The sequence below is a fragment of the Carettochelys insculpta genome, chromosome 5 (genome assembly GCF_033958435.1).
Source record: "Carettochelys insculpta isolate YL-2023 chromosome 5, ASM3395843v1, whole genome shotgun sequence".
In the NCBI taxonomy this organism is placed as follows: domain Eukaryota; kingdom Metazoa; phylum Chordata; order Testudines; family Carettochelyidae; genus Carettochelys; species Carettochelys insculpta.
In genome coordinates this window covers 105,629,378-105,657,313 of record NC_134141.1, presented here as the reverse complement: position 1 = coordinate 105,657,313, position 27,936 = coordinate 105,629,378, and the positions used below count along the sequence as shown (strand labels likewise).

The 27,936-nt window shown below is 40.0% G+C and overlaps 2 protein-coding genes across 2 annotated transcripts in view; both read left to right on the top strand.

Moving 5' to 3' along the window:
* LOC142013814 (sperm flagellar protein 2-like) overlaps window positions 1-27,936 on the top strand; it is a 113,703-nt gene that overhangs the window by 27,751 nt on the left and 58,016 nt on the right. Inside the window, exons 9-10 of the mRNA XM_074995671.1 lie at window positions 678-816; window positions 8,346-8,575. Coding sequence (XP_074851772.1) covers window positions 678-816; window positions 8,346-8,575 — 369 coding nt within the window. The remainder of the gene's footprint in view (window positions 1-677; window positions 817-8,345; window positions 8,576-27,936) is intronic.
* On the top strand, window positions 22,907-25,907 carry LOC142013812 (zinc finger protein 862-like). The gene is made up of 5 exons (XM_074995669.1): window positions 22,907-24,579; window positions 24,669-24,886; window positions 24,972-25,180; window positions 25,274-25,397; window positions 25,518-25,907. Exons 1-5 carry the CDS (start codon window positions 23,566-23,568, stop codon window positions 25,891-25,893), a joined length of 1,941 nt encoding a protein of 646 aa, XP_074851770.1. The 5' UTR covers window positions 22,907-23,565; the 3' UTR covers window positions 25,894-25,907.

Genomic DNA, 27,936 nt, shown 5'->3' with positions numbered 1-27,936 from the left:
GTTCTGCGACTACTGCTTTATAGTCACCCAGAGTGGAGCACCCATGGGGACACTACTCAAAGAAGAAGAGGAAGTTACTCACCTTGTGCAGTAATGATAGTTCTTTGAGACGTTTCCCCATGTGTGCTTCACTTTGCTCCCAACTTCCCTTGCTTTGGCGCGTCCTGCTCTAATTGTCAGGTAGAGAAGGAAGAGAGGACCCCACGCTGCACGTGTGTCAGATAGCATGAGGAGGCATGACTGCGCATGCACAGTGTGGGAAACCACTGCTATAGAGGAGTCTCAGAGTGCTGGCACGAGGACACACCAACACCCAGAGTGGAGCACCCACGGGGGGGACACATCTCAAAGAACCATTGTTACTGCATAAGGTGAATTAATTCATCTCCACAGAACATCTACACTGTATGTTCAGATACTTAGGGAAGTGTTTGGTTAACATTGCTATATCCTTGTGATACACATTCTTATGTCAACAGTGGGTATATTTTGTAAAACAAATTCTGCAGTCTAGTGAATTAAAAATACAAAGTAATATATGAATACAGGAAACCTAAATAGGTGTTTTAGTTCTTTACTTCAGGTTTTGTTGTTTAACTTTAGGTACTTAATTAAGCTTGGAAATAGGCTTCAGATTGTATAAATAAATCATTATTCTGAAATGGCTGTCTCAACAGAGGAAGCTGCAAAATTTAGACTACAGCTGATAAAGACAAAAGCATTAGCATTTGTTGAAGAACTCGTAATGAAAGCAGAAGAAATGTACAAAAGTATGGAAAAGTGGCTTGGAGCCAAGTTCTTAGCAGAAATGTCCAGGTAATGTACAGCTAATTTTTAAGTAGATCTGGTATCTTAGTAGAATTGAAAAGCTATTGTAAATCTGATGAAAATAACTGTTCAGACAGATGACATAAGGAAATAATTTGTAAAATTTGTGCAAAAATTTTTTTTTGATAATTTTAGTCTTGGGACTTGATCTTGCCTTACATTATATGTCATATAGGGCTGTTTATTTTGGAAAATTAAAAAAAGTAGTCAGCAATATTGTTCAAAGCATTTCATTCTTATTTTTGCCTTAGGCAATATAGTTACACTTCAGAGCATCAGAAGAAAACCCAAAATTCTTCATGAAGTGATTGCTCATGTCCATTGCAAGTTGGGTGTGCGCAAGCACACACCCAGTCACTGGAAGTTTTTTGCCCTAGCCGGTAGCCATAGGGTCGGTGTGGCACCCCCTCCAGTGGCGCCAACATGGTGATGAATATATGCACCACCCGACCCCCCTCCCTGCTCAGTTCCTACTCGCTGCGGTGCCGGTCATTGGAGCTCTTGCTTTCTCTGGGAGCGGAGAGTGGAGCATTCTCAGTGCAAAGTGTACTGGCGCCGTCAACCATGATGCTGCCTAAGGACTCCTGGCACCGATAGCAGATACAGGTACCGTCGCCTTCTTGGCGCCATAGGAGTCAGTCACCAGTGCCGATAAGAAATGGGGCAGCCTCAAGTCCAAGGCTCCGGCGCACACTGCTGAAGGGCAGAAGATGCATCCATTGAAGCCGGTGCAGAGCAGGAACCCACAGGCACTGGATTTGCCCTCAACGCCAGAGGCATTTCATGTGGCACAAGGACTGCTACAAATGATGGTGCCGGGTCCTTCTCTGTCTATGGAGCACTGAAACGGTGTGATTGGGGCTCATGGACATGACACTGGCACCAACCACTGCACTCACGTCAGTGTCGGCACCGACACAGTATTTGGTGCTGAGCACTTGGTGCTGACCCAACAGACTGTGGGCCAGTTTCAGGTGCCCTATACTCTGGTACCAGCACTGTCCCCAGCGCATGTGACATTGGCGCCGACTCCGATGGCCCCACCGTGGTCATCTGCCTCTGAATTGGCTTTGGAGTCAGACTCCTACTTGAACTCTGAACAGACTGGGAGCTTGAGACGGTCTCACCATAGCTGTTACAGGCACCGTAGTTGTTGCTCAGATGATATGGGTTGGCTGCCGGCTTCATAGGTGATTCGGCAGTGGCTCTCCTGAACCCTGTGGGCATTCCACAAAGCACAGGGACAGGCCATTGGAGTGCTTTTAATGGTGCCAGGGGCCCCGCCGCTCCTGCACTCAGCACCATCAGTCTCACTGGGTGCCCCACCACTAGAACAAAGACAGGAAGTGGAAGTCATAGCAGAGCCACCTGTTTCTACCTCGTCAGCGTCAACCTTGGCACCGTCTCAGCGGGACGGGACCCCTTCAGTACCAGTGCCATCTCTAATTGTACCTCCATTGCCGATAGAACAGGCACCAGCCCAGGCACCGGCACTGACTCAAGTGTAGGGAGTGGTAACGGTGCCTCATGTGGTGGTTTTTGGGCCAGCAGGTGCCTATGCCAGCTCCACCTATGGTGTCCCCTGGTTTGCCCATAATTTCCATGGGGGCCGAAGTACCTGAACAGGTCATGATTGCCCTTCTCCTCCAAATGGAGGCACAAGGGCTATCATCATCTTCCTCCCCAGCTGAGGCGGTGGCAGGTTCATTGGCCTTGTCTGTATTGGAGGATGGCAGGGCTTTTCAACAGCTCCTTAGGAGAGTGGTTCAGAACTTGGGGGTGCAAGCAGAGAAGGTCCAGGATGAAATGGACCCTGACACTGACATTTTGTCCTCCGCAGGCCCCACCAGGGTAGCTCTGCCCATAATCAAAACAATTGCGACTACGGCTAGAACGTTTTGGCAGGCCCCTGCTTCTGCTCTTCCTACATCCCATAAGAAAGAGAGATGGTACTTTGTCCCATCCCAGAGCAATGAACATTTGTTCACACACCCCCCACCTGACACCCTGGTAGTGGACACTGCTAACCATAGAGATCACCAAGGGTTCCAAGGTCCCTCCCCGAAAAATAGAGAAGCTACATATTTGGATCTGTATGGGAGGAAGGTCTATTCAGCAGTGGGAGTGGGGGGTGGGGCGGCTTGCACTTAAGAACTGCTAACCAGCAGGCTCTAGTTAGCAGGTATGCCTATAATACCATCAGTGCCCTGCTCCCAACTGTTTCTGGGTTGCAGAGCAGGATTTTTGGTGGCAGTCACCTCAGCCAGGAGGGTATCTGAGTTGAGGGCACTTTCAGTGGACCCCTTATACACAGTGTTTCACAAGAATAAGGTTAGGCTGAAGCCTCACCCCATGTTTTTACCTAAGGTGGTCCCTGCGTTTCATGTTAACCAAGACATTTCCCTACCAGTATTTTACCAAAGCCCCAAGGCCTCCCGAAGGGAGCAACGATTGCATACCTTGGACGTTAGAAGGGCGCTGGCCTTCTACATGGATAGGACTAGGCCCTTTAGAAGAACACAGCAACTCTTTGTGGCAGTTGCTGATAGGATGAAGGGCCTTCCGGTCTCTGCCCAGCAGATTTTCTCCTGGATAGTGATGTACATCAAGGAGAGTTACAAGATCATGGGGAACAACAAAAAGTCTTGTGGCACCTTATAGACTAACAGATATTTTGGAGCATAAGCTTTTGTGGGCAAAGAGCCGCTTCATCAGATGCATGAGTGATGAAGCAGGTCTTTACCCATGAAAGCTTACGCGCCAAAATATCTGTTAGTCTATAAGGTGCCACAAGACTTTTTGTTGTTCTCAAAGCTACATACTAACACGGGAACCTCTCTGATACTTGTCACCATGCAAGTTCATGGGGGTTCCTCCCCCACCAGTTAGGACACACTCCATGAGAGTGCAGGCATCATCTTTGGCACAGGTGCCTAACCAGGACATCAGTAGGGCAGCCACATGGTCCTCAGTTCATATGTTTACAGCACATTACACTTTGATGCAGCACGCATGGGAAGATGCTGTGGTGGGCAGCGCTGTCCTGCAGTCCATTCGGGGCTCCAACCCCACCTCTTAGGCATTGGTTTATATTCACCCAACTTGGAATGGACATGAGCAATCACTTGAAGAAAAGACAATTACCTGTTCTGTAACTGGTGTTCTTCGAGATGTGTTGCTCATGTCCATTCCAAAAGCCCCCAACCTTCCCTGCTGTTGGAATAGCCGACAAGAATTAACTGAGTGGGGGAAGGTGGGGGGGTGATGCACATGTTGATCGCCATGTCAGCACCATTCCAGGGGGTGCTGCGCCGACTCTACGGCTACTGGCTAGGGCAAAAAGCTTCCAGCAACTGGGCATGTGCCTGCACACACCCAACTTGGAATGGACATGAGCAACACATCTCAAAGAACACCAGTTACAGAACAGGTAACTGTCATTTTTTTAATGGGAAGTGACATTAGCAAGTTGTTTCTCCTGTCACCTTGGAATTTAGGGATCTAGTTTGCTATGTCTCTACCATTACAGAGTCTTTCACTTTTTGTTAAATCCACTGTGTAAGCAGTTGGTGGATGTTATTTATAGATCATAAGAACATGAGGGCTTCCTTTATGACTCAAATTGGTCTCCAGTGCCCACAAAGTGTGTAGATTTGGGCCTAATCATGATTCCTTGACTTGCCCGATGGGATCCCTACCTTGACATAGTTGGGGCTTTCATGTCTCAGGGACTCTCAGAGCTATGCTGGTGGGAGCCTAGTGCTCCTGGTAGGGCCACCCAAGCTGGACAGGTTGACAGGTGGAGACCAGACAAAAAGAAATTCCTTGGTCCTCCAGGTTGGGGGTTGGGTAATGGGCTAACAACTCATCCCTGTAAAAAAAAAATTGTTATGGAAACCTCTACATCATTCAAAATCAAAATCACCTCAGTCTAGAGAAGACCAAGGGCTCCTCAGTGGAGACTTATGACATACAACAGTCAAACCCAAAAGGACGCTGTCGTACCAATGACCCTTAGTTGACCCTGGATGCCCCTAGAGAGCAAGCTGCTTTCACGTAAATAAATCCATGATGATTGGCTCATGGAATGTAAGAACACTGAGAGAACAAGGCAGATGAGCACAAGCAGCAGAAGAAATGCAAGCATACAAACTCTCCATCCTAGGCATTTGTGAGACCAGATGGAACACCTTTGGGGCAGCTGGGCTGCAGTCAAGAGACACCTTATTATATTCAGATAAAGAAAAGGAAAATGACATCCATGAAGCAAGGATAGCTCTTCTGTTGTGCAGAGAAGCTGCCCTAAGTCTGATAGAATGGGAGCCAGCATTAGAGCATCTGATCAGAGCCAGAGTTGAATCCCTATTCCAGAAAGTCACCATCATAATGTGCTATGTCCCAGCTAATGCAGTGGAACAAGAGAGAAAACAGTTTTATACACAACTGCAATCAGTGCTTGACAAAACACCCAGATGCGATATGCTGATCCTGATGGGAGATGTGAATGTTAAGGTAGGCAGTGACAACACTGGCAGGAAAAAAGAAATGGGAACACACGGTCTAGGCCCAATGAGTGAAATTGGTGATCTCTTTGCAGGCATGCGTGCCTTTAATGAACTTGTAATTGGACACACACAAAAATTGCCATAAAGCAACTTGGGTATCACCTGACAATCATACACAAAACCAAACTGATCACTTCACAGTTCAAAGGAGATGGCAAAAATCCCTGGAAGATGTATGTGCTAGGTGTGGAGCAGATGTTTGATCAGACCACCACTTAATAGTTACTAAACTCAAAATGAAACTTGCGGCAAGAAAATGACAACCCAGCCCAAGAACCAGATTTGACGTGGGGAAGCTGAGGATACAAGAAACAAAAGAAGCCTTCCAGATTGCCTCAAGTAACCACTTTGAGGCACTCCAAGTGAGGAACGAGCAGAACACACTGCGAAGTCTGGAGCTCAATGAAGGAATCTGTAGTGGAAACGTGCGATGTGGTGCCAGGGTGACCTCCAACAACTGGAAGAAATGGATCACAGATCAGACATGGAGAATGATAGAAGGATGGAAGGCACTCAAATGACAAGTCAACCAAGCAAAAACAAGGGGTCAGAAACAAGCTGTGTCATCCAGATACCATGAAATCACCAGGGAAGTGAAGAAAAGTCATTAGAGGGACAAGAGAAATTTCATAAACAAGACTGCAAAAAAAGTAGAGGCAACATCTAAACAAGGGGACTTGAAAACCCTGTACAATAGAACTTGAGTCTTGAGCAGAAGGAAAACAAACCCAAACAGACCAGTCAAAAACAAAGATAGTCAACTACTTACCTCAATGGATGAGCAGCTAATCACAAATCTCTCACTCTAATCTGTTGTTAAATTCTCTATGTTCCAGGACACAGATTCTCAGGTCTTTAACAGAATGGTCCACTCCTTTGTAAGTTAGAGTACATATTCAAATTTGACACATTAACACCTGGTATGAACAGAGACATCAACTACCTCACGCATTATAAGGACTGCTTCCCTTACTTTGATGCTTGTAATTACCTGAGACAGGACAATTAACATCCCCCCACCTCTCACCCCCTTCCTCCAATTCTATTTGGTTTCTCAGTTTTTATTGCAGTTTTTATTTTTTTGGTCCTCTGTACATATAAATGTCAGTTTGTATTGGAAATTAAATTGGTCTGAAGAAATGTGTCTGTTCCATGAAAGATCATCACCTAATAAATCATTTTGTTAGTCTTTAAAGTGCTAAATTTCTGCTGTTTTGTTTTGTGGGAGTACAGACTAATACAGTTACCTCTCTGTTACTATGCAAGATGTTGACCAGTTTGTATACTTGGGGAGTGTTATCAGCAAGAATGGGGGCACTGAAGAGGACATCATTGCAAGAATACTAAAGGTGCAACAAGCCTTTGCCATACTACAACAGTCTGGTGTACAACAGCCATTACAACAAGAACTAAACTACATATTTTCACTTCCAATATGAAATCAGTGCTGCTGTATGGCTCAGAGACTTGGGGCATTGTCCAGAGCAACACTAAGAAAATTCAGGCATTTGTCAGTAAATGTCTTAGACATTCTTCAGCTAAAGTGGTACAATAGAGAGTGAAATAAAACCTTGTGGACCAAAACAAACCAGAAGCCAGTGAGATCCAGATCAAGAAGAGAAAATGGCAATGGGCAGGCCACATTCTGCACAAGGACTGTGAGGAGTGTATCATGAAATTAGCATTAGCATGGAATCCAAAGGGAAAGAGGAAAAGGGACATCCCAAATAAACATGGCGACCAACCTTCCTGAACTAAGTAAAAGCAGCTGGCTTAACATGGGATCAAATCAAGACTATTGACAAGGATTGCAAGAGATGGAGAATGACTGTAGAGGCCCTATGCTCCACTAGGAGCTCAAAGGATTAATCATCATCATGATTCCTTGACTCATGTTGAGGGGTTCTTCTACGTGCATATTAGACCCTTTCCATTGTAATATCCAAGTACTTATGCCTCCAAAGCAGTATTACTCCTTCCCCTGTAGAATGTGCTCCATAAATCCAGGTATCTAGGCGGAGGCTCCTGACAGTATGGCAGGTTGAAGTAGGTGACTAAAGTCAGGCAAATACACATCAGCTTGTTTCCCCTCTGGAGTTCTGAAAAATCTGAACCTGTACTATCTTTCCACTATTGAAACGAAAAGCAGTCAAGTAGCACTTTAAAGACTAGCAAAATGGTTTATTAGGTGAGCTTTCGTGGGACAGACCCACTTCTTCAGACCATAGCCAGACCAGAACAGACACAATATTTAAGGCACAGAGAACTAAAAACAGTAAGCAAGGAGGACAAATCAGAAAAAGATGATCAAGGTGAGCAACTCAGAGAGTGGAGGGGTGGGGGGGAAGGTCAAGAATTAGATTGAGCCAAGTATGCGGACAAGTCACTATAGGGGCTTGTCTGCATACTTGGCTTAATCTAATTCTTGACCTTCCCCCCCATCCCTCCACTCTCTGAGTTGCTCACCTTGATCATCTTTTTCTGATTTGTCCTCCTTGCTTACTGTTTTTAGTTCTCTGTGCCTTAAATATTGTGTCTGTTCTGGTCTGGCTATGGTCTGAAGAAGTGGGTCTGTCCCACGAAAGCTCACCTAATAAACCATTTTGCTAATCTTTAAAGTGCTACTTGACTGCTTTTTGTTTTGATAGTATATAGACTAGCATGGCTTCCTCTCTATTACTTATCTTTCCACTAAGTTCACTGTATGACTGGGATTCCACTTTAACTGAATTTCCCACAGCAGTCACAAATAAGCTTTCTGCCAGGATATAGTGACGGATAACTAGGTTGGTCACTCCTGTTTGCACCCCACCCACCTTCCCATGATCAACACAGAGAATTCATAGGCCTTTAAAAGAGAAAATCTCCCATTGATTAAATATCTCAGAATTTGACTCTGAGTTACTATCTTACATTTTAAATTAATAATTGCTTCCTGCATTTCAATTTTAGTGTTGACAAATTAACTGAGGTTGCACGCCACCACATTGAATGTTCTACCAAAATCCAATATGAACTGGTTTTAGATGAGACAGACTTCTTCATCAACAAGGATGTAAAAGTAATGCCAGATCTTATCCCTCCACCACGGCCTCCACCTGTAGAGACATCTGTAAATGGTACTCTAACTATTTCACAACTTAGCACACTGCATAAGCAATTTCTACAGGTGGCACCTAAAGGTAGGAGAAATATTCTTACACATTCATAAGATAATTAGTTACCTAAACAAGATTTAAAATAACTATTAAGAGCTACTAAATCATTTTTTATAGTGAGCAACTGCATTACGTTAACTTACACTAGTAAGTAAAGATGCAATTACTTTCTTAAGAGCAAAGTCAAAATGCTGGTATCCACTTTCGTCTTAATGTCAAATATCTAAAATTAAGTGATCTGTGTACTCACATCTAATGTAACTCTTTGGAACTATCAGTGTGTGCTTTTAAAAGTGGTGCCCATCTTGCTGAATTCAGAAATTCTAAACATTCACATTCTAAACATTCACATGGTAAGAATCATTTTCAAATACCAGTTTTGAGTTCAGTGCAGATAGTAGCAATGTTATTAAAGATTACATAATTTATGACATTGTTGTCTTTTTAGCCAAAAGCCAATAAAGTATTTGTTGAAACATCTTGGCCATTTCTACACATGCCGTTTTTTCCAAAAGAGACATGCTAATAAACGGCTCAAAAATGCTAATGAGGCACGGATGTAAATTTCCATTGCCTCATTAGCACGCAATCACATGGTTTGGAGTCTGGAAGAATCTCTTCTGGACTCCAAAACACCATGTAGAGGCACTGAAGGGGCCTCTGGAAGGAGGACTTCTTTCCGGGAGATCCCCCAGGGGCCGGGCCTCTACACGCTGTTTTGCAGTCTGGAAGAGCTTCTTCCGAACTCCAAATCATGTGACCTTATGCTAATGAGGCACTGGAAATTTACATCTGTGACTCATTAGCATTTTTTGGGCCTTTTATTACCATGCAACTGTTGGGAAAAGTGGCATGCACAGAAATGGCCCTTGAGTTTGCAACCTTTGTAGAGTGCTTCTTGTCAATATACAGCAACCAATAAATTAATTTACAAGTAGTAGGTCAGATATATTTCTTTTCTTCCTTCAGCACTTAGAGAGGAAGCTTTTAGCTCAGTTGTGGTTCAGTTCATGGATTCAAGAATAGTTTTATCCTTCAAACAATTGAATTGTAGAGCCAACCAACAGTTTCATGCAATCTGTTACCTTGGACCTGTCTCTTCACTTTAACTAAACATATCCTCAAATGTGGGGAAAGATTTTAAACTAGTTTATGGTATGAGATAATGCTAGTTTAAGAATTATGAAAAATAATTTGTTTTAAAATGGAAAATTTATTTAAATACAAATGTTTCCTGGTTAGGTACATCAATATTAAATTCAATGGAAAACAGTTCACAATCATTTACACAAAGAGATGCTACTGGCAGTATCACAAATTATCTTCTATAGCAAATGACTGCTACCACCAGTAGACTCAGAAATACCCTTGTGTAGTTAAAAGTCATAATCAGATTCACCCAATGTAACACATTGAAGTTCACAAAAGGGCACTAAGGAGGCATTTGGCCATTTAGGTTGAAGTGCATTTCACTGTATATTTATGGAGAAAAAGTGAGCTTACCTTTTGAACTTGAAAACAGTCTGAGAAGTACATTCACAGTTTAACCTTTAAAGAGTCTGTCTGTCTTGTGTATGTGTACGAGAGAGAAAGCGTTCCAAACTGCTGTTCAGCAAATAAAGCAACAGATAGTATTATGCATCTACCTCATTATAGGAAGCAGGGAATTTCTTATATTTGCATTCAGTTTATATAGTTCCAATGTAGTGAATCAGACTTCACAGACATCAAACATGGCTGGTCACTCCCTCAAGGACATTTTGGTTTAGATTTATTTATTAGCTAGAAGAGACTATAAAAACGTACCCAACACAAGTGTTAACATAGTTAACATTTCTATATAGATAGATACAGCAATAATTTCCATCATATATTGCTGATAAGTAGTTCAACCTTATAGCAAAAATGAGGGATGTCTCTCCTTCTCCCAATGTTGACTCTTAGGTAGTATCCCACTCCAGTAAAAGTCAACAGACTCAAGTTATTCTGGCCCAAGAGGGGAACAAGTTCCAATGTCAAGGGGTCCTCATTGAGAATACCCTGCCAGCAGATCCCTCTCTTTTAAAGCCATAGGAAGTCCAGTTCAAGAGCCTCCACTAATCTCTGCAATGACAGTTTATCACAGGAACAGAGCCTATCTCTCAAGTAAGCAGATTGCAGACTATATGGGCTTTGCTGTTGTTGTTTTACATTATGGGTTTTATCAACAACTCACAGGATCAGAAATAACTCCTCAAACTCTACCTACAAGCTTACAGATACCAACTGAAGGTAATAAGCACTGGTGTAATGTTCACACAGAGATAGAGAGAGAAAGATTAATTCTGCAGTGACAAAAGCATCAATCATGGTAATAAGATACATATCTTCCCTCTCCTCTGCCCCAAGAACTAAATCAATAAATCTCAACCCCCTGACCCAACAAGAATAAAAGAGAATAGTCCTGGTTCCTGCCAAAGTGTGATCATCCTATGTTGATCAGGAAACCAACCAGATACCCCATTTACAATTGTGAGTAAGAAGGTGAGAGACAAACATCTTAATCAAAGAAGCAGATACAATTCTCACCATATCTTCTGATTGGATTTCCCCTACCAATCAACATATCTATATTGAGCTTTAACCAGCTCACTCTCAATATAGCCAAACTTTGGGGAAGGTCCTCCACTGCTACTTGTGAAAGAAGAACCTGAAATAAAAGATTGGAATCATCTATCTGTAGTACTCAGACCTCATACTAGTGTGAGTGAAGTGTCTTCTGTACAGCCTTGGCAGAGAGCCAGCTGTCCTTTAGCTCATGCAGTAGAGCACAGGGCTTTAGCCCCTATGATTGCAGGTTCAGTTCCTGGTGCCAGTGACCCAGGTCTGTTGGCATTATATATCCATTGAAAGAAGCACAGTTCCTGCTACCTCTCTGACCCTCCTAATAATCCTATATAAATGTTGAACAAGAAGGAACCCTGCACTTAACACATTTGTGGAGAAATTTCAACCTTATTTTCTGGGAACTCTGAGAAAAAGATCAAAGACAAACCCCATCCCTTCCTCCATGGGCCACACGTGTCATCCATGACACCTTACTGTTGTCAGTGGTGTTTAAAGCGTACACACCATTCATTGCAAGAATGATGTCATCAGTCAGTGTGATCAATATAATCTATGTCCCATATCCTGGTTGTACCCCAGTTGACAAAAATCAAGGAAATCTGAGATTTGTAGGTAATTTCAATAATGAAGGAAGATTATATACAACGTTGTAGTTAGCCAGATAAATCATCATCAATTTTTGGCATCTTGACCAAAAACCTTATCAATTGTTCTTTATGAGAAGTCAGCAGCATACACTTGAGAGACATTGACTGCGTGCATTATCACTGGGTTCAGAAATGCCACAAGTTCAGGGAGTACATGAATCCAGAACTAATGGTTGTGCCTCAAATATCTCCCTCCAGTACTTCACAGAGCAGAACTGACTGAAACAGATGACATAATTTGTCTCCCCAGACAGTTGCCCTGCTTCCACAAAGGCAGACAGTTTGGCCAGAATCAAAGTAAACAGGAGTTTCCTCATAAGTACAACGAATACAGGTTTACGCTCTCTAGTCTGGCATTGTCTCGTCTGGCAACATCTGTGATCAGGTGTGATTTTAGTTAGCCAGATTCCACTTATCATGCGTGTGGCTAAAGTTTCGCATGATCTCATGAAATTTGTTTAAAGTTAGCCATCCTAGCTCTCAGTTTTCTGTGCTGTTATTTACCTTTAATTTTGCCCTAAATGTCTTCTAAGAGCCCAGTAAACAGCGGAAATTTTGGTAACTCTTCGAAACAATGTTGACCTCCCAAGGTTCAGCAAATTCTCTGGTTTGGCACCAGTCTTGTTCTGAGGGAGAAATTCAAACTGTGTCATCATTTGGGTGGAGTCAGTTGAATTAACCAAGTTATCAGTCATTTGAAAAAGTCTATGGAAAAAGGGTTTGGGGATGTTATGATAGAAGAAAAAATATTTTCTTTGTCTCCTATACAGACACAGTATAACCGCATTAAAACCCTACTGAAAACAGCAGTAGAACTTTCCTTTCCTTCAGTGTGCTCTGATTCCATCAAAAGCAGACCATCAAAACAGTTCCCTTGCTATAAGGAGAAAAGATGTGTTGCAATCTTTTTATTTGTGCAAGAAGTAACATATCCAGTCAACCCACTTTAAATCTTTAGCCACACAAGAATTCAAGGTTGTGTTCAGCCAGAGCGCTCCAGGAGGCCTGAATATATTCAGATGAATAATAGTCCAAATAGATGTTAAAGTGGCTGCTCATGAACAGTTTGGCTGAATCTAACACTACACCAGCAGAGGCGTGAATAGGAACATTCCGTATGCCAAGATTACTACAATCTCTAATTTGGGGTCTCTCACAAGTTAGACATGTTGTATTCAATAAATTTTTGGTGAAAGAGCTATGAAGTATATTGGATACAAACAGCACAGACTCACCACCTCCTCAGCAATCCCCTTCAGTTCAGACTATACAAAACAGGCAAATGAGACCAACTGTATCAATAGTGGACCATCAGTATTGTCCAGCCTGATTTTGGTAATATATGCAAATTGGGACCATTGTTCTTACTTGTATTGTGGATTGTGGAAACCTTATTGACCAAATATGCTAACACACGTTAGCATGAGCCAATGACATCACTCCTTGTCTGCTGATATTCCATTCACCAGAGAGATGACAACAGGGGAAGCACTGGGATCAAAAGTAATTGGTTTTAGTTTACGTGTGTATTAATATTTGGAGTAGAAGTATTTGTAGTATGGTAATGTCTTCTAAGCACTGTACACGTAAGAGAATAAAAATAGATTAACTCTGTCCCAAACTGCTTATGTTCAGTGTATATGGCAAGAAACAATAGGTGGATGCAGCAAACAAATGAGGGAGGATAAGATGAAAATAACACAGTTCTACTTTATATAATAATCACTGATTACAGCACAATAGTGCTACTCTTTAATTTCTCTCTCTCCTGTCTCATCTTGTTTTGTCACAAAAATCTAGGCTCCCTAGTCATTGAGGCCAATCACACTTACCCAGGCCACCAACAACCCTGAAACTTTTAGAACTCTCATTGCTTCCAACAAAATAGTAATAAAGAATAATAATGAGAGTGCCAAATTGTTCAATCGTAACTCGTATGTGTTGTCCTCAGATTACTTGTGATGGTAAAGTGACCATACTGTTTATGAACATAAGATACAGGATTAGGCACTAACATAGATACTTACAGACATACAATACATATCAATATTCATCCTAACACCTCTATGACATATATATAATCCCACACTACCAGAAAGGTTAAATGGCACATATGGATAAAACTTAAAAAGCAAGTCTTTGATGGTATGTAAATAAAAAATATCCCAGAATTGACCTGAAGCCTTATCAGAATCCATGCAGAGGATCTAAAAATTAGAGTGCCAAATTGATTGGGCATAATATTACTGTGAATTCATAGAGCTGAATTTGGAATTAAATGCAGTATCTCAATTAAGTTATCTGGAAAACCAGAAAAAAGAGGAAAAAACTAGAGAGAATGATTTTTGGAAAAAACAGACATGTAAATTGCCTTTTCACATATAATTTCGATGAAAAATATTTTTGGAAATGAGAAAATGTTGTCTTTGTGATAAATTTTATAGATTGAAAAACTCTGAGGAGAAAAGGCAAATCACATATATTTTAACAATAAGGTCTGGACATAAAATTTAGTCAGATCAAAAATCAAATTTTGAACAGTTTTATATTCCCTAAGATTGTAAAGTGGTAAAGAGCTGCGGGTACTTCACAGACAAACTTTGTTCTTTCCTTCACTGTTGGTTCTCTACCTTACTCAGAACTCAGAAGAAAGTGGAGAAAAAATCAGACTTGTACTGGACTTAGATACATTCTAGTGCAATCTCTCAGTTAAGAGAAAAACCTAAGAATCATTTTTATGTTAGTGTCATTGTATTTATTTGAGGAGAATGTTAATGATTTTTGGGTCCATGAGGTCTTTTGACTAGTTTTCCTATGGTAGTATGTATACCAGTGATGAGGGTGCTGTATTGTTCTCTAATAAGGGTGTCCCTGTTTTGTAATAGAAGACCCATGACAAGTCAAAAATTGATCCACTAATTACTTGGGAAAATTTTTCTTCCTTCTCTCCAATAGTCTCTTTGGGTGTAGTCTATCTTGTTACCAAAATTGAACTGTCCACTTGTTTCTCTGATCTGATCTCCTCTCCTTTCCTTCAGCAGCACTTTATGATTAGATTAATTTCCAGAAAATGTATCTTTGTTTTATGGAACTTATTAATATTATACTAAACTTGCCCTATTTTGAATTCACCTGCTTTGCATTTCTAGACTAAGTAAAACACATTCTGTCCCATTCTTTTCTTCTACTGATATGCAAAAGCATGTTTGTAATCAGATCCTACCATTTCTTCACAATCATGACCTTTAATAACTATATCAGTCCAATTGGTAAAGCTAGCCATTCAACTCAAACAACCATGAATCAAGTTTTTATTTACTTCTCTATTCTAAATCCCCAAATCAGCATTATCATTAGACACCGTCAAATATAGACAACTTAGACCTGAGCTGCCTGCTGGTATTCAGGGCATGTACAGGTTATTGAAGGTTATTTCTCTAATCAATCATGACCAATTATCTGGAATAAGACTATATCCCAGGCCTCATTATTTCAGTGTTTACCAAATATAGGACCATCAGTGCATGTCTACACTATAGAGTTATTTCAAAATAACAACTGTTATTTCAAAATAAATTTGCTAACTTCTACACTGCACACATGCTATTTCAGAATAAATTTGAAATAGCAGGTGCATTGTTTCAAAATCAGTAAATCTCACTGGAGGAGGAGGAACACTCATTTGGAAATAGGCGCTATAAGACACATCATAGCGCTATTTCAAAATAAGCCATAATGACACCCAGCGTCACTATTTTGCAATAGTGCTGTGTGTCCAGAAATACTATTTTGAACTGGCTGGGTGCTATTTCAAAATGCATTGTATATGTGTCTGTGTTATTTCAAAATAAGATATAGATCTGTAGTGTATACATAGCCCCATTGACCACCATGTTCTTATAATTATATGCATCAGAAACTGCAGCTGCTGTGAGTCTGTAATCAGTTTAATTTTTTGCATCATTTGGTATGAAATAATTAAAATTAAGATTTCTTTTAATTCTAGTGAAAGTGTCCTTCAGTGGGAGGCTTGCCTGAGCAAGGAATTCAGATCTTGGCCCATGGTTTTAAATATCTTCTATAAAGAGATTCAGATTTATACCTATTTCCCAGCACTTTTAAAACAGTAAACCTATTTTTTTGCAATTTGATGTTAAATATGAGCTGGAGCTGTAGTTTGTTTAAACAGATAGTTAATCAGACCTCTATAACAAGTATTGATTTTTCTATGGGCAATTTTTCTTTCTTTTTCTTTCTTTCAAAAGTAGAAAATCTGGTACTTCTTTTTATTTTTATTTATTATTTACCTGTCCTGTTCGGTCTGTTACAAAATCATGTCTTTCATTTATTTAATATTTCAAAAATCTGTCTACACAGCTTGTGTACAATTACTTTTATAAAATACCTTATATCTAGAAGAATCCCAAGGAGCCTCACATACATAAATGTGTTTGTGCCGACAAATATATTATATGAATCTGTTTAGGTTTTAAAATACTCTTCAGCCTGGTATAGGAAGAACCCATGCCCCTCACTGCACACACATATATATGCACCCATGTGTGCGCACACACAATTACTTCTATCATTTGCATGCTACTGAAATTCCATTGACTCTGATGTTGAATATATCCAGAAATTATTGAAACTTGGTATCAAATGAAAAAGGGGAGGAGAGGAATTTCATTAAACATTTTTGCTATTTTTCAGCCAGGACTGATAATTCTTATCTTAATTGTTGCAAGGATCTTCTTAGTGCTTCATGATTTGCTCCTCATATAATTTGTCGTCTCCATCATTCCTGTGATATCCTTCTATTTGGGCAAATGAATTGTTTACTTCTAAGATTACAACTTAAGTTCAAAATCTATAATCAATAATTAACAGTTTTTTAAAAAATTGATCTTTGTATTTGCAGAGTTTGTCTCATGATTGTTCTCTCTCATCATTCAGGCACTGCAATTAATCTTTACTTCTTCCATACTTATTGCTTGCCTTTTTAAAATGGTTTGCCTTATTCATTGGGCACACATACCAAAAATTCTCTTACCTTTTACTGAATATTTTGTATATCCTTTTAAATAAATATTTTTATTTTACTTTCTATTCTTATTTTATTGTTCTAACATGCCTAATTTAGTCAAAATGACAGATTTGTTACATTTGTATATGATATCTGGATTCAGTACTTGCTGAAACATGTTAATACTTAAAGTTGCTACATACATCAATAAATACATTGACTTTGGAAAATAGCTTGTTTAAACAGTTCTACATATTCTATATAATTTTTACATTTATTTTCTGTGTCTTCAAAGCTAACAACTTTAGTATGAAATTAAGATACCTGAGACGTATCTTCAACTGGTGTGTATTGTTATAGGTGCAGTGACCTTGAAGCAGCTATGACAGTTTACAGCAACTGAGGATCTGTCCCATAGTCCTTAGCTCTTAGCCATTCATCTAATGTTGCTTATTCTACACATGATAGTCTAATACTACACTTGTAAACAGACAGTATAACTTCTGTTGGGAATAAGGAGCTGGGGCAGGATTTATAGCCATACTACCTCAAGCTGCCAATGTGTTGGACTGCATAATGAAAGGAGTGTGAATCAGTCAGACTAGTTACTTGTCTGGAGACATGAAACAAAATGTGTACTTCAAGAAGTGGTGATGGATTCATGAAGTGTCTCTCTTCCTCTGAGTCAGTACTGGTCAAACCTCCCATCTTTGTGTGCTATGTGTGAAAGGAAGTACTGCCTTCCTGATGAGACCTACAACTTGGCTACTTGTGATGGGTGAAAATCCTATAGGATTTTTGCTAACATATCACAGAAACATAGAATGTAGGGCTGGAAGGGACTTCAAGAACTTATTACATCATTATGACACTGCATCTGACAAAGTGGGTCTTTGCCCATGAAAGCTTACGCTCCAAAGTCTCCGTTAGTCCATAAGGTGCCACAAGACTTCTCATTGTTTTCACAGATACAGACTAACACGGTTACCCCTCTGATACTCATTACATCCTGCCCCCTTGTGTTTTGGAAAGACTAACTAAACCTACACCATCCCTGATATGTTTGTCTAATTTCTCTTTAAGAGTTTCCAAAGATAGGAACTCCAAAACCTTCCTTGGAAGCTTATTCTAGAGGTAACTCCCATTTAGTTACAGAGGGATAGGCATGTTAGTCTGCAGCTTCAAAAATAACAAGCAGTTCTGTAGCACCTTAAAGACTAACAAGCTTATTCGATCATGAGCATTCAGGGGTAAGACCGATGTCTTCAGATTATTGTAGCGAACAATTAGAATCAAGGGTTTATGTAATGGGGAGTGAGTGGGGAAGGAAAAAGGGGAAAAAGGAGTTAGTAGGACCAGTAGATGAAATGAATTAAGTTAAGCAGGATGTGTGCCATTCCTGCGAATATCAAAGGTGGGAAAATTGACCTTGTAATGCGTAAGATAGTTGAGATCTCTGTTAAGGCCTAATTTAAATGTGTCGTATTTGCAAATTAATTCCAATTCAGATGTCTTCCTCTGTAATCTTGTGATAAAATTCTTTTGTAGAAGAATGGTACTTTTATATCTGTTATTGAATGTCCAGGGAGTTTAAAGTGTTTCCTTATAGGGTTATATGGCTGTGTCTGTGCTAGGAACTAACTTCAAAGTTAACTTCGAAATTAGGCACTACTTCGAAGTAGCCAACAGAGAGTCTACACACATTTTCTCTTACTTCGAAGTTAACTTACTCCATTCCTGGGAATGCAGTAGTGCCCTACTTGGAAGTTTAACTTCCAACTAGGGTATGTTTAGATGCTCAACTTCGAAGTTGTACTTTGAAATACGTTTTTTTTGTAGTGTTCCTGATTCTGATTTATGTTCATTCATCCTCTGGCACAGAGACTGTCTGGTATGTTCAGTGTACATGGCAGAGGGGCATTGCTGGTACATATTACATTAGTGGATGTGCAGGTGCATGAGCCCTTGATGATGTGGTTGATGTGGTTAGAAAGCTTTTCCTAATAATTGATACTGTAGATTAAGCCCATAATTTCTTGCCCTGCTTTCAGTGGACATGGGGAACTACTGCTCACTGTCCTCTGTATAAAAGCCCTTAACAAATTGAAAAACCATATCAGCTCCCTCCTCAATCTTCTTTTTTCAAGAAAGCGGGTCTGTCCCACGAAAGCTCATCACTGAATAAGACATTTGTTAGTCTTTAAAGTGCTACATCTCTGCTGTTTTGTTTTGTTAGAATACAGACTAACACAGCTACAACTCTGTTTCTTTTTTCAAGGCAACATTGCCATATTTTAACCTTTCCTTATAAATCAGGTTTTCTGAACTTTTCTGATGTTTGTTGTTCTCCTCTGGACTCTTACCAGTTTGTCCATATATTTCCCAAATTTTGGTGCCTAGATTGGGACACTGTACTCCAGCCAGAGTCTCAAAAGTGTTGAGTAGAGTGGGAAAATAACCTCCAGTGTTTTACATAAAATACTCTAGTTAATACATCTACAATCATATTTGCCTTCTTTGTAGCTGCAGCATATTAACAACTCATATTCAATTTGTGGTTCACTATAATCCCAAAATCCTTTTCAGCAGTACATCTACAGTTATTCCCTATTTTGTAGTACATCTGATTTTGGTTTTGTCTTCTAATGAATTTCATCTTGTTGAACTGAGAGCAGGTGAGCAAACAGCCTCACCAGTTCTCTGGGCAGGTTCCTGGCTCCATGCTTCAGGAAGGGGTATGGAAGGAGAGGACCAGAGGCAGCCAGACCACAGTGCCACCTGAACCAAGCTCCTCCCAGCTCTTCCGTGATCTGAAGTGTACTGAATGGGGCTGTGGTGACAATTTAAAGGCCCTGGGATTCTGCAGCAGCAGCAGCCAGAAACCCCAGCTCCCTTTGAATTGCCAGGCCCCGGGGGGCAACTGTCCTCTTTGTCATTCTCCTCCCCCTCTCCCCCACCCCATCAGTGAGCCTGACTCAGACCAATTCATTTTGAATTTTAATTCTGTCTTTCAAAGTGCGTGCAGTCCCTCCCAACTTGGTATCATAGGTGTGCTCTCCTCCATTATCCAAGTCATCAATGGAAATATTGAATAGTACCAAACCTAGAACTTACTTCTGCAGAATCCCAATATATACACTCTCCCAGTTGAACAGTAAACCACTGACAACTGCTCATTGAGTGCGGACTTTCAGCTGGTTGTGTATCCATTTTCTAGTGTTTTATCAAGATCATATTTCCATTTGCTTATAAGAAAGTCACTTAGAACTGTGTCAAAAGTTTGCAAAAAGTGTCCCTTGATGTCATTAGCAAATTCTAGTTTAAGTAATATTTTGTGTACCATATTTACCTGTGTCACTCCAGAGACTACAATTACCTCATTTCTTGTCCCAAAGGGGTGTTCGTGAGTGCACACACACACATGCACGAATGATGAACCTGACACAGTTACTGAAGTTATAAAGTGTTTTGGGATCCATCTGGATGTTTGATGACATAAATGATGTTATCTTTTTTGGCCACATCCTTGCATGGGTACTGCCAGTAAAGAGCATTGTAGTCCTTTATAAGTGAGCTACCTATCAATAGTAAGGATCAGCAGGCCAAAATAATGCAAATAATAACAGAAGACCCATACCTAGTTGTAAGTAATGAGGTGCAAAATCTTCCATGAAGCAGACTTCCAAAGGGAGGAGGCCTTATACATGAATCAGAAAGGTTAGCATTTTGTAGGTAGGTGAAATTCACAGGGAGAACTGCACCCATTTATTTCCTGAAAGCTGTGTATCTCTTCTGGTTAATGATGCCATTTCATATATACAGTCCCATGGAGAAATAGATTCATGGTCTCTATTCTCTGGGTATATGCAGGAGTTGGGCAGGGCAAAATCAATCAGCAGATGCCTCTGAAGGGGAAGCTTCTCTCTTCATGATGTTCTTAGGTGTCTCTGGCTGTAGAGCACAGCTGGCTCCATAGCATTGAGTACATTTTTGCCACAAAGGCTCCAGGAGCAGGATTTGAACAGCTTAAAAAAAAAAAAAGGGAAAAAACCCCCTCATCTTCATACTAAAATCATCAGTTGAAAGGGACAAAGGAGGTAAGAAACCAAGTATGATAGCAAACGTAGCAACAGCTCTGTAGAATAATCGTTGATAATGGAAATTGATTTAAATTATAAGAAGAGTTAAATGTGTGTATATAGCAATAAAATGTTTTTAATATTTACAATTAGAACTCAGTGGGAAGAATATATTTTCAGAACAGTATGGGTCTTAAAGAAAATCTCTGAAGTACTCTAATACACAATGGACCAGATTTTCCCTTTTCTTAAGGAAGGTGTAGGATAGGGTTCAAGAAACTTCCTTGTCACCCTCTCTCCCTCTGGCATACACTGTGAAAGAATAAAAACAATTGCATCACCTGCAATTACGTGAATGTAAATACTGTTCTCTTCATTTGCCTTGAGGGTGCACATTGCCATAGGCATGAGGTAATACATATGTTGACATGAAGTCATCACCCCAGTGCTTCACTCTTTGTTCAATGGGGAGCCACTGTAAATTTCAGGATGTCTGTCCCAAGTCCTACCTGCGACTGCCTCTATGAACCAGTTGCTACATACATCTTAAAAGAGTAGTCATTTCGGGCAAGTCATTACCTCATGCATATCTATGAAGAGAGGAATAAATGTCTAGAAAAGGAAATTTCATTGGCTATATTGTGAATTTACGCACAGCTAAGAGTAATGTGTGATGTACAAGCTTCATCATCCCGGGAGTAGTTCTCACAGACGTGCCTTAAAGACTCCTTCTTAGGTCACATTTCCTCTTCTTTGTTTCCTGGGAATAGTGATTTCTACTGCCCTATACAAGAAGCAAATGCTCTAGCAGCCAGCAAGGAACCTAGGTTGGGCCAAAACTCTGTATGAACCACCTGCTTTACGTTGGAGTATAAATGAGCACTTAGCACAAGATTATTCTTAGGAGTCCAGGCCCAAAGGATAGAAGAGATGCTTCTTATTCCACCTCTTTCTCTTGCATGAATGTATTAGTTAAATTGAAGAAGATGGGATTAGCGCAAGACTCTAAAGCTAGATAAGGAACCGGTTAAAGGGAAAACTATAGTGGGTCATGGTGGGAGGTTAGCTATCAGGCTGGAAGAAGGATACTAACAGAGTTTCTTACAGCTTAGTCTGCAAACCAATCTTTTTGAACATTTCTGTAAGTGACTGGCACAAAGAGTAGGAGTGCATGAATAAAAATCTGTGGTTGACACAGAGCTGGGAGGTATTGCCAGTATGGAGAAGGACAAGAATATCATACAGGGAGATTTGGACAATCTTGAAACCTGGAGTATAGAAATGTAATGAAATTTAGTAGTGCACAGTGCCAGCTTGAGCACCAATACATTCACAGCAAGAATTTCTGTGGCAAGCTGGGCACGTATCAGTGAAAAGTGACAGGAGTAGAAAGGTCTATTTGTCAACCTCAGGATGACTATGAGCTCCCAATATGATACGACAATGAAAAAAAGACAATGTAGTCCTAGGATGCATTAGGTGAGGTATTTCTAATAGAGAGAGTGAATTTTTATTACAGTTATGCAAAGCATTGGTGAAATGTCATCTGAAATAGTGTGTGCAAGTCTGGCCTCCTATTTTTAAGGATGATGAATTCAAATTGGAACAGTTGTAAAGAAGAGCTACAGGAATGAAGAAAAGAATGGATTACCTATCTTACAAGAGGAGACTTACAGAACATGGCTGACTTAGCCTAACAAAATGAAGGCAGAGGGGAGACATGATTGCTCTTTATAAATACATTAGAGGATAAATACCAGGAAGGGAAAGGAATTATTCAGATAGAGCACAAGATCCTGGTGCAAGGACAAATGGATAAAATCTGGCCAACAATAAGTTTAGGCTTGAAATTAGACAAATATTTCCAACCATTAGAGAAGCAAAATTCTGGAACAGCCTTTCAGGGGGAGTAATGAGGGCAAAAAATCTAACTTATTTCAAGAGCTGAGCTTGATAAATGTATGAAGTAGCTGATATGATTAAATTGTATACAGTGACATATAGCCCACCTTTGGTTGCTATTAGCAAATATCTCCAATGGATAGACATGGAACATTAGGTTGGAAATGCTCTAAGTTAAACAGATAATTCTTTCCCTGGCTGGTGGGTCTTACCCACACAGTCAGGGTATAACACTTCGTGATATCAGGAGTTAAGAAGGAATTTCCTCTCCAGTCAGATTGGCAGACACCCTGTGGGAATTTTTGTTTGTTGCCTTTCTCTGCAGCCTGGTGCATGGGTAATTTACAGGTTTGAACTACAGAAAATGGTGGGTTCTCTGTAAATTTAAGTCTTTAAATCAAAATTTGAAGACTTTAGTGATGTAGTCAAAAGTTAGGGAACTATTACAGTAGTAGGTAGGTCAGTTTCTGTGCATGAATCGAATTAGATTATCATGATGGTTCCATCCAGACTTAAAGTTTGAGAGTGTATGAGTTCAAATGGCAATCAAACTCCAAATGATGATTTTTTTTAATTATAGCCATAAAAGCATTGAAGCATTTTAAAGGCAAGAATATACCTCCTAACAAGAGCAAAGTCAATGATGAAGAAAAAGAAAAACAATTTTTTGAACATCAAGCAAGGGGGAATCGCCAGTTTCTGAAAACATGGCTAACAAAATACCCCTGGCTAAAGTATGATGGTAAAAAAGGAATCATGTTCTGTGACTTGTGTCGCAAGCATAATGTGAACTTGGGGGAAAACATACATAATTTTTGCTCTGGGACTGACATCTTTAAGCTTGAATTTATAAATATACACCAGAGCAGTGAAGCTCATGCCTGGGCTAGTTGCATGGAAGCTGCCAACAATGCCACAGGAAACCAAGCTTCTACTGAGCAGATGTTAAAGAGCATGAGCAAAGTAACTTTAGGAAGAATAGAAAATATTTTTAGAACATGCCATGCTATAGCCAAATGTGGACGTCCTTTCACAGACATTGACTGGATGTGCAAACTGGATGACATGAAAGGAGTGGATGTTGGTTCTATGTTTCGAAATGGCAAATCAGCAAGAACATTTATACATTATATTGCTGAAGTAGAACGTAGAGCCTTGAAAGAAAAACTTGAAAAATGTAAGTTCTTCTCCCTCATTAGTGATGGTGTCGCAGACAAAGCAATCAAAGGAGCTGCAGTTGTATATGTACGTTTTGCCTATGAAGGAAAAGTCCACTGCCAGATTGTTGGAGTACAATCAGTTGATAAATCTGATGCTTCAACTATAAAGAATGCTATTGTGAAATCTTTGCAAATAAATCTTCAGCTCAATCTTTCAAGTCAAGACTGGGCAAGAAAACTAGTTGGGTTTGGGAGTGACGGTGCAGATGTCATGGTAGGAGAAAACAATGGGGTAGCTCAACTGCTGAAGGAAATTCAGCCTTGTGTGCAGTCTGTGCATTGTTTTGCTCATCGACTTGAACTGGCTTATAAGGAAGCATTGAAAAGCATCCAGCTATACACAACTCTGATTGGTCTCTTGCAAAATATATATTACTTTTATCATAACTCACCTCTAAATAAGACCAATCTCAAATCCACATATGAAACTCTTAAGCTACGTCCAGCAATTCCCTCTCGAATTGGCGGCTCCCGATGGCTTTCTCGCTTACAGACAGCTCTCCAGATCCTACTTAAGTGTTACCCTGCAATTCTCCTACATATGAGTAAGGTAAGTGCTTTAAAATTGAACGTAACTTAACAAAATAAAAATGGCTGCTTGTTTGTCACCATTTTCATTGAGGTGTATTAAATTTCCAGTTGCAAGCAGATACAAGTGCTCAACATCACCAGAAAGCGAAAGGCCTTCTAAAGCTCCTTCTGAAAATGGAGGTTGTCAAGTTCTCTCACTTCTTGCTGGATATCATTAACGTCCTCAACATTCTATCCCGTGTTACTCAGGATCGTAACTCTTCCATTGCAGATATATTTTCAACCATGCAGTCAACACTGGAAACACTCCAAATGTATAAAACAAGGTTGGTGTATTTAAACATTACATCTGATATGTTACTTAAAGTATAAGAAAAAATTAATATTTCTTTTGTATTCTGCATTTTTCAGATCTGGTCCAAAGGAGCGCCTAGTTGAGACAGTTACACACTTTCATGGTCACCAGCTTGTAGGAAATGGAAATATCTCACCAGTACGAATGAAAGTATTAAGCAATCTTGTGAGGATGCTACATGAGTGTTTTTGTGATGCCAGCCAAGATGTTTTGAGAGCAACTACTATTGGAAGTTTTAAACTTTGGCCAGAAAAGATCAAACAAGGTATGGAAAACTATGCACTGATTATCTAAATAAATCCGAATTATTTATGTTTTTGTTTAAGTTATGCAGATGGTTTCTCTCACCTTGCTACAGAATTTGGTGAAAGGGAGGTGTCCATCCTAACTAAGCATTATGAACCAGTTCTGGAGGGTGCCAATGTAAAAGTTGATGAGGTTGACACTGAATGGAGCATGCTGAAATTGGAGCTGTATGACAGGTAATAAAGAAACTGAAACTGTGCAAGCTCATTGAACTAAAAATGTTTGAAGCCAATGTGTTTATAGATTATAGAAAATATACATGGCAAATTTTCTAATTTATTTTGTATGCTTTTTAGATTTCAGAATATTCGGAGTTTGACATGGGATTCAGTGAATTCAGATTACTTGCACAAGTATCCTAACATCCTGATGCTGGTAGATTTGATCCTAGCATTGCCTGCAAGTTCAGCTGAGGCAGAACGTGGTTTCACTCAAATGAAGCTTATCATGATGCAACTGCATTCTAAAAGAATGTCTGAAAGTGTGACTGATCTCATGGTAATTCAGCTGAATTCCCCAGACATCAAAAAGTTTGACCCAGAGAAGGCTATTCATTTGTGGAATAGTGCTTCGCAGAGACACAGAAGACTACAGACTGGATATATGATAACTAATGGAAGATCAGATTGCTCCTCAGACTCTGATTTTGATAGTCATTGTGGGAGTGATTAAAGTTGAAAAAAATACCCAGTTTTCATTTTCGTATCATGCATAAATATTTTTGTAACATTCCTTCAAAATTTAGTGAAAGCAAAACTTGCATTCATTTCACAAAATTTTGAAAAAACGCTTCTCTAGAGGTCTTCATGCTATTAGTGGCCCTGGCTCTTCTCTTCTGTGGGACATAAAGCGTGCATCTACACTAGGAACTAACTTCGAAGTTAACTTTGAAGTTAGTGAACTTTAATCAAAGTTAACTTTGAAGTTGAGCACTACATCCAAGTAGCCAGCAGAGAGTCTACATCCATTTTCCCTTACTTCAAAGTTAACTTCAAAGTAGGGAGCCCAATTTCGAAGTCCTTAGTCCATTCCCGGGAATGGAGTAGTGCCCTACTTCGAAGTTTAACTTTGAAGTAGAATGTGTGTAGACGTTCTACTTCAAAGTAGCTTACTTCAAAGTTGTATTTCGAAGTAAGCAACTTCAAAGTTATTTTTGTAGGGTAGACACAGCCAAAGGGTAACAAGAAGCCATTCTATAAATATTTTAGAAACAAGAGGAAGACCAAGGACAGAGTAGGCCCACTACTCAGTAAAGAGGGAGAAACAATATCAGGAAACTTGGAAATGGCAGAGGTGCTTAATGACTTCTTTGTTTTGGTCTTCACCAAGAAGGCCGATGCAGAAATGCCTAACATAATATATGCTAGTGGGAAGGGGGTAGGTTTAAAGGATCAAATAAAAAATAACAAGTTAAAAATTACTTAGAAAATTAGATGTCTGCAAATCACCAGGGCCTGATGAGATGCATCCTAGAATACTTAAGGAGCTGATAGAGAAAGTTTCTGAGCCCTTAGCTATAATCTTTCAAAAGTCCTGGAAGTTGAGAGAGATTTCAGAAAGCTGGAAAAGGGCAAATATAATGCCCGTCTATAAAAAGGAAAAAAAGAACAACCCAGGAAACTACAGATCAGTCAGGTTAACTCCTGTGTCGGGAAAGATAATGGAGCAAATAATTAAGGAATTCATCTGCAAATATCTGGAAGAAAATAAGGTGATGTGTAACAGCCAGCATGGATTTGTAAAGAATAAATCATGCCAGACCAATCTGGTAGCTTTTTTGACAGGATGACAAGTCTTGTGGATAAGGAGAAGTGGTAGATGTGGTGTACCTAGACTTTAGTAAGGCATTTGACACGGTCTTGCATGATCTTCTTATCAATAAACTACGCAAATACAACTTAGATGGGGCCACTACAAGGTGGGTGCATAACTGGCTGAATAACCATTCTCAAAGAGTAGTTATTAATGGTTTGCCATCATGCTGGAAGGACATAACAAGTGGGGTTCCACAGGGATCTGTTTTGGAAATGGTTCTATCCAATATCTTCGTCAATGATTTAGATATTGGCATAGAGAGTATGCTTATTAAGTTTTGAGATGATAGGAAGCTGGGGGGGGTTACAGCTGCTTTGGAGGATAGAGTCAGAACTCAAAATGATCTGGACAAACTAGAGAAATCATCTGAGGTAAACAGGATGAAGTTTAGTAAGGACAAATGCAAAGTACGTCACTTAGGAAGGAAAAATCAGCTTCATACATATAGAATGGGAAATGACTGTCTAGGAAGGAGTACTGTGAAGAGGGATTTAGGGGTCATAGTGGACCACAAACTAAATGTAAGTAAATAGTGTGATGCTGTTACAAAAAAAGTAAGCAAGGTTCTGGGATGCATTAACAGGAGTATAGTGAGAAAGACAACAGAGGTCATTCTTCTGCTCTATTCTGCACTGATTAGGCCTCAATTGGAGTACTGTGTCCAATTCTGGGCAACATATTCCAAGAGAGATGTGGAGAAGTTGAAGAAGGTCCAGAGAGGAGCAACAAGAATCATTAAAGGTCTAGAGAACATGAGCTATGAGGGAAGACTGAAAGAACTGGGCTTGTTTAGTTTAGACAAGGGAAGACTAAGAGGGGACATGATAGTGGTTTTCAAATACCTAAAAGAGGGTTACAAGGAGGAGGGAGAAAAATTGTTCTCCTTGGCCTTGAGGATAG

Coding starts and splice junctions, on each gene's coding strand:
- LOC142013812 (XM_074995669.1), top strand. CDS start 23,566: ATGTTCTGTGACTTGTGTCGCAAGCATAATGTGAACTTGGGGGAAAAC. Junction 24,580..24,668: donor TTCTCCTACATATGAGTAAG/GTAAGTGCTTTA, acceptor TTAAATTTCCAG/TTGCAAGCAGATACAAGTGC. Junction 24,887..24,971: donor CTCCAAATGTATAAAACAAG/GTTGGTGTATTT, acceptor TGCATTTTTCAG/ATCTGGTCCAAAGGAGCGCC.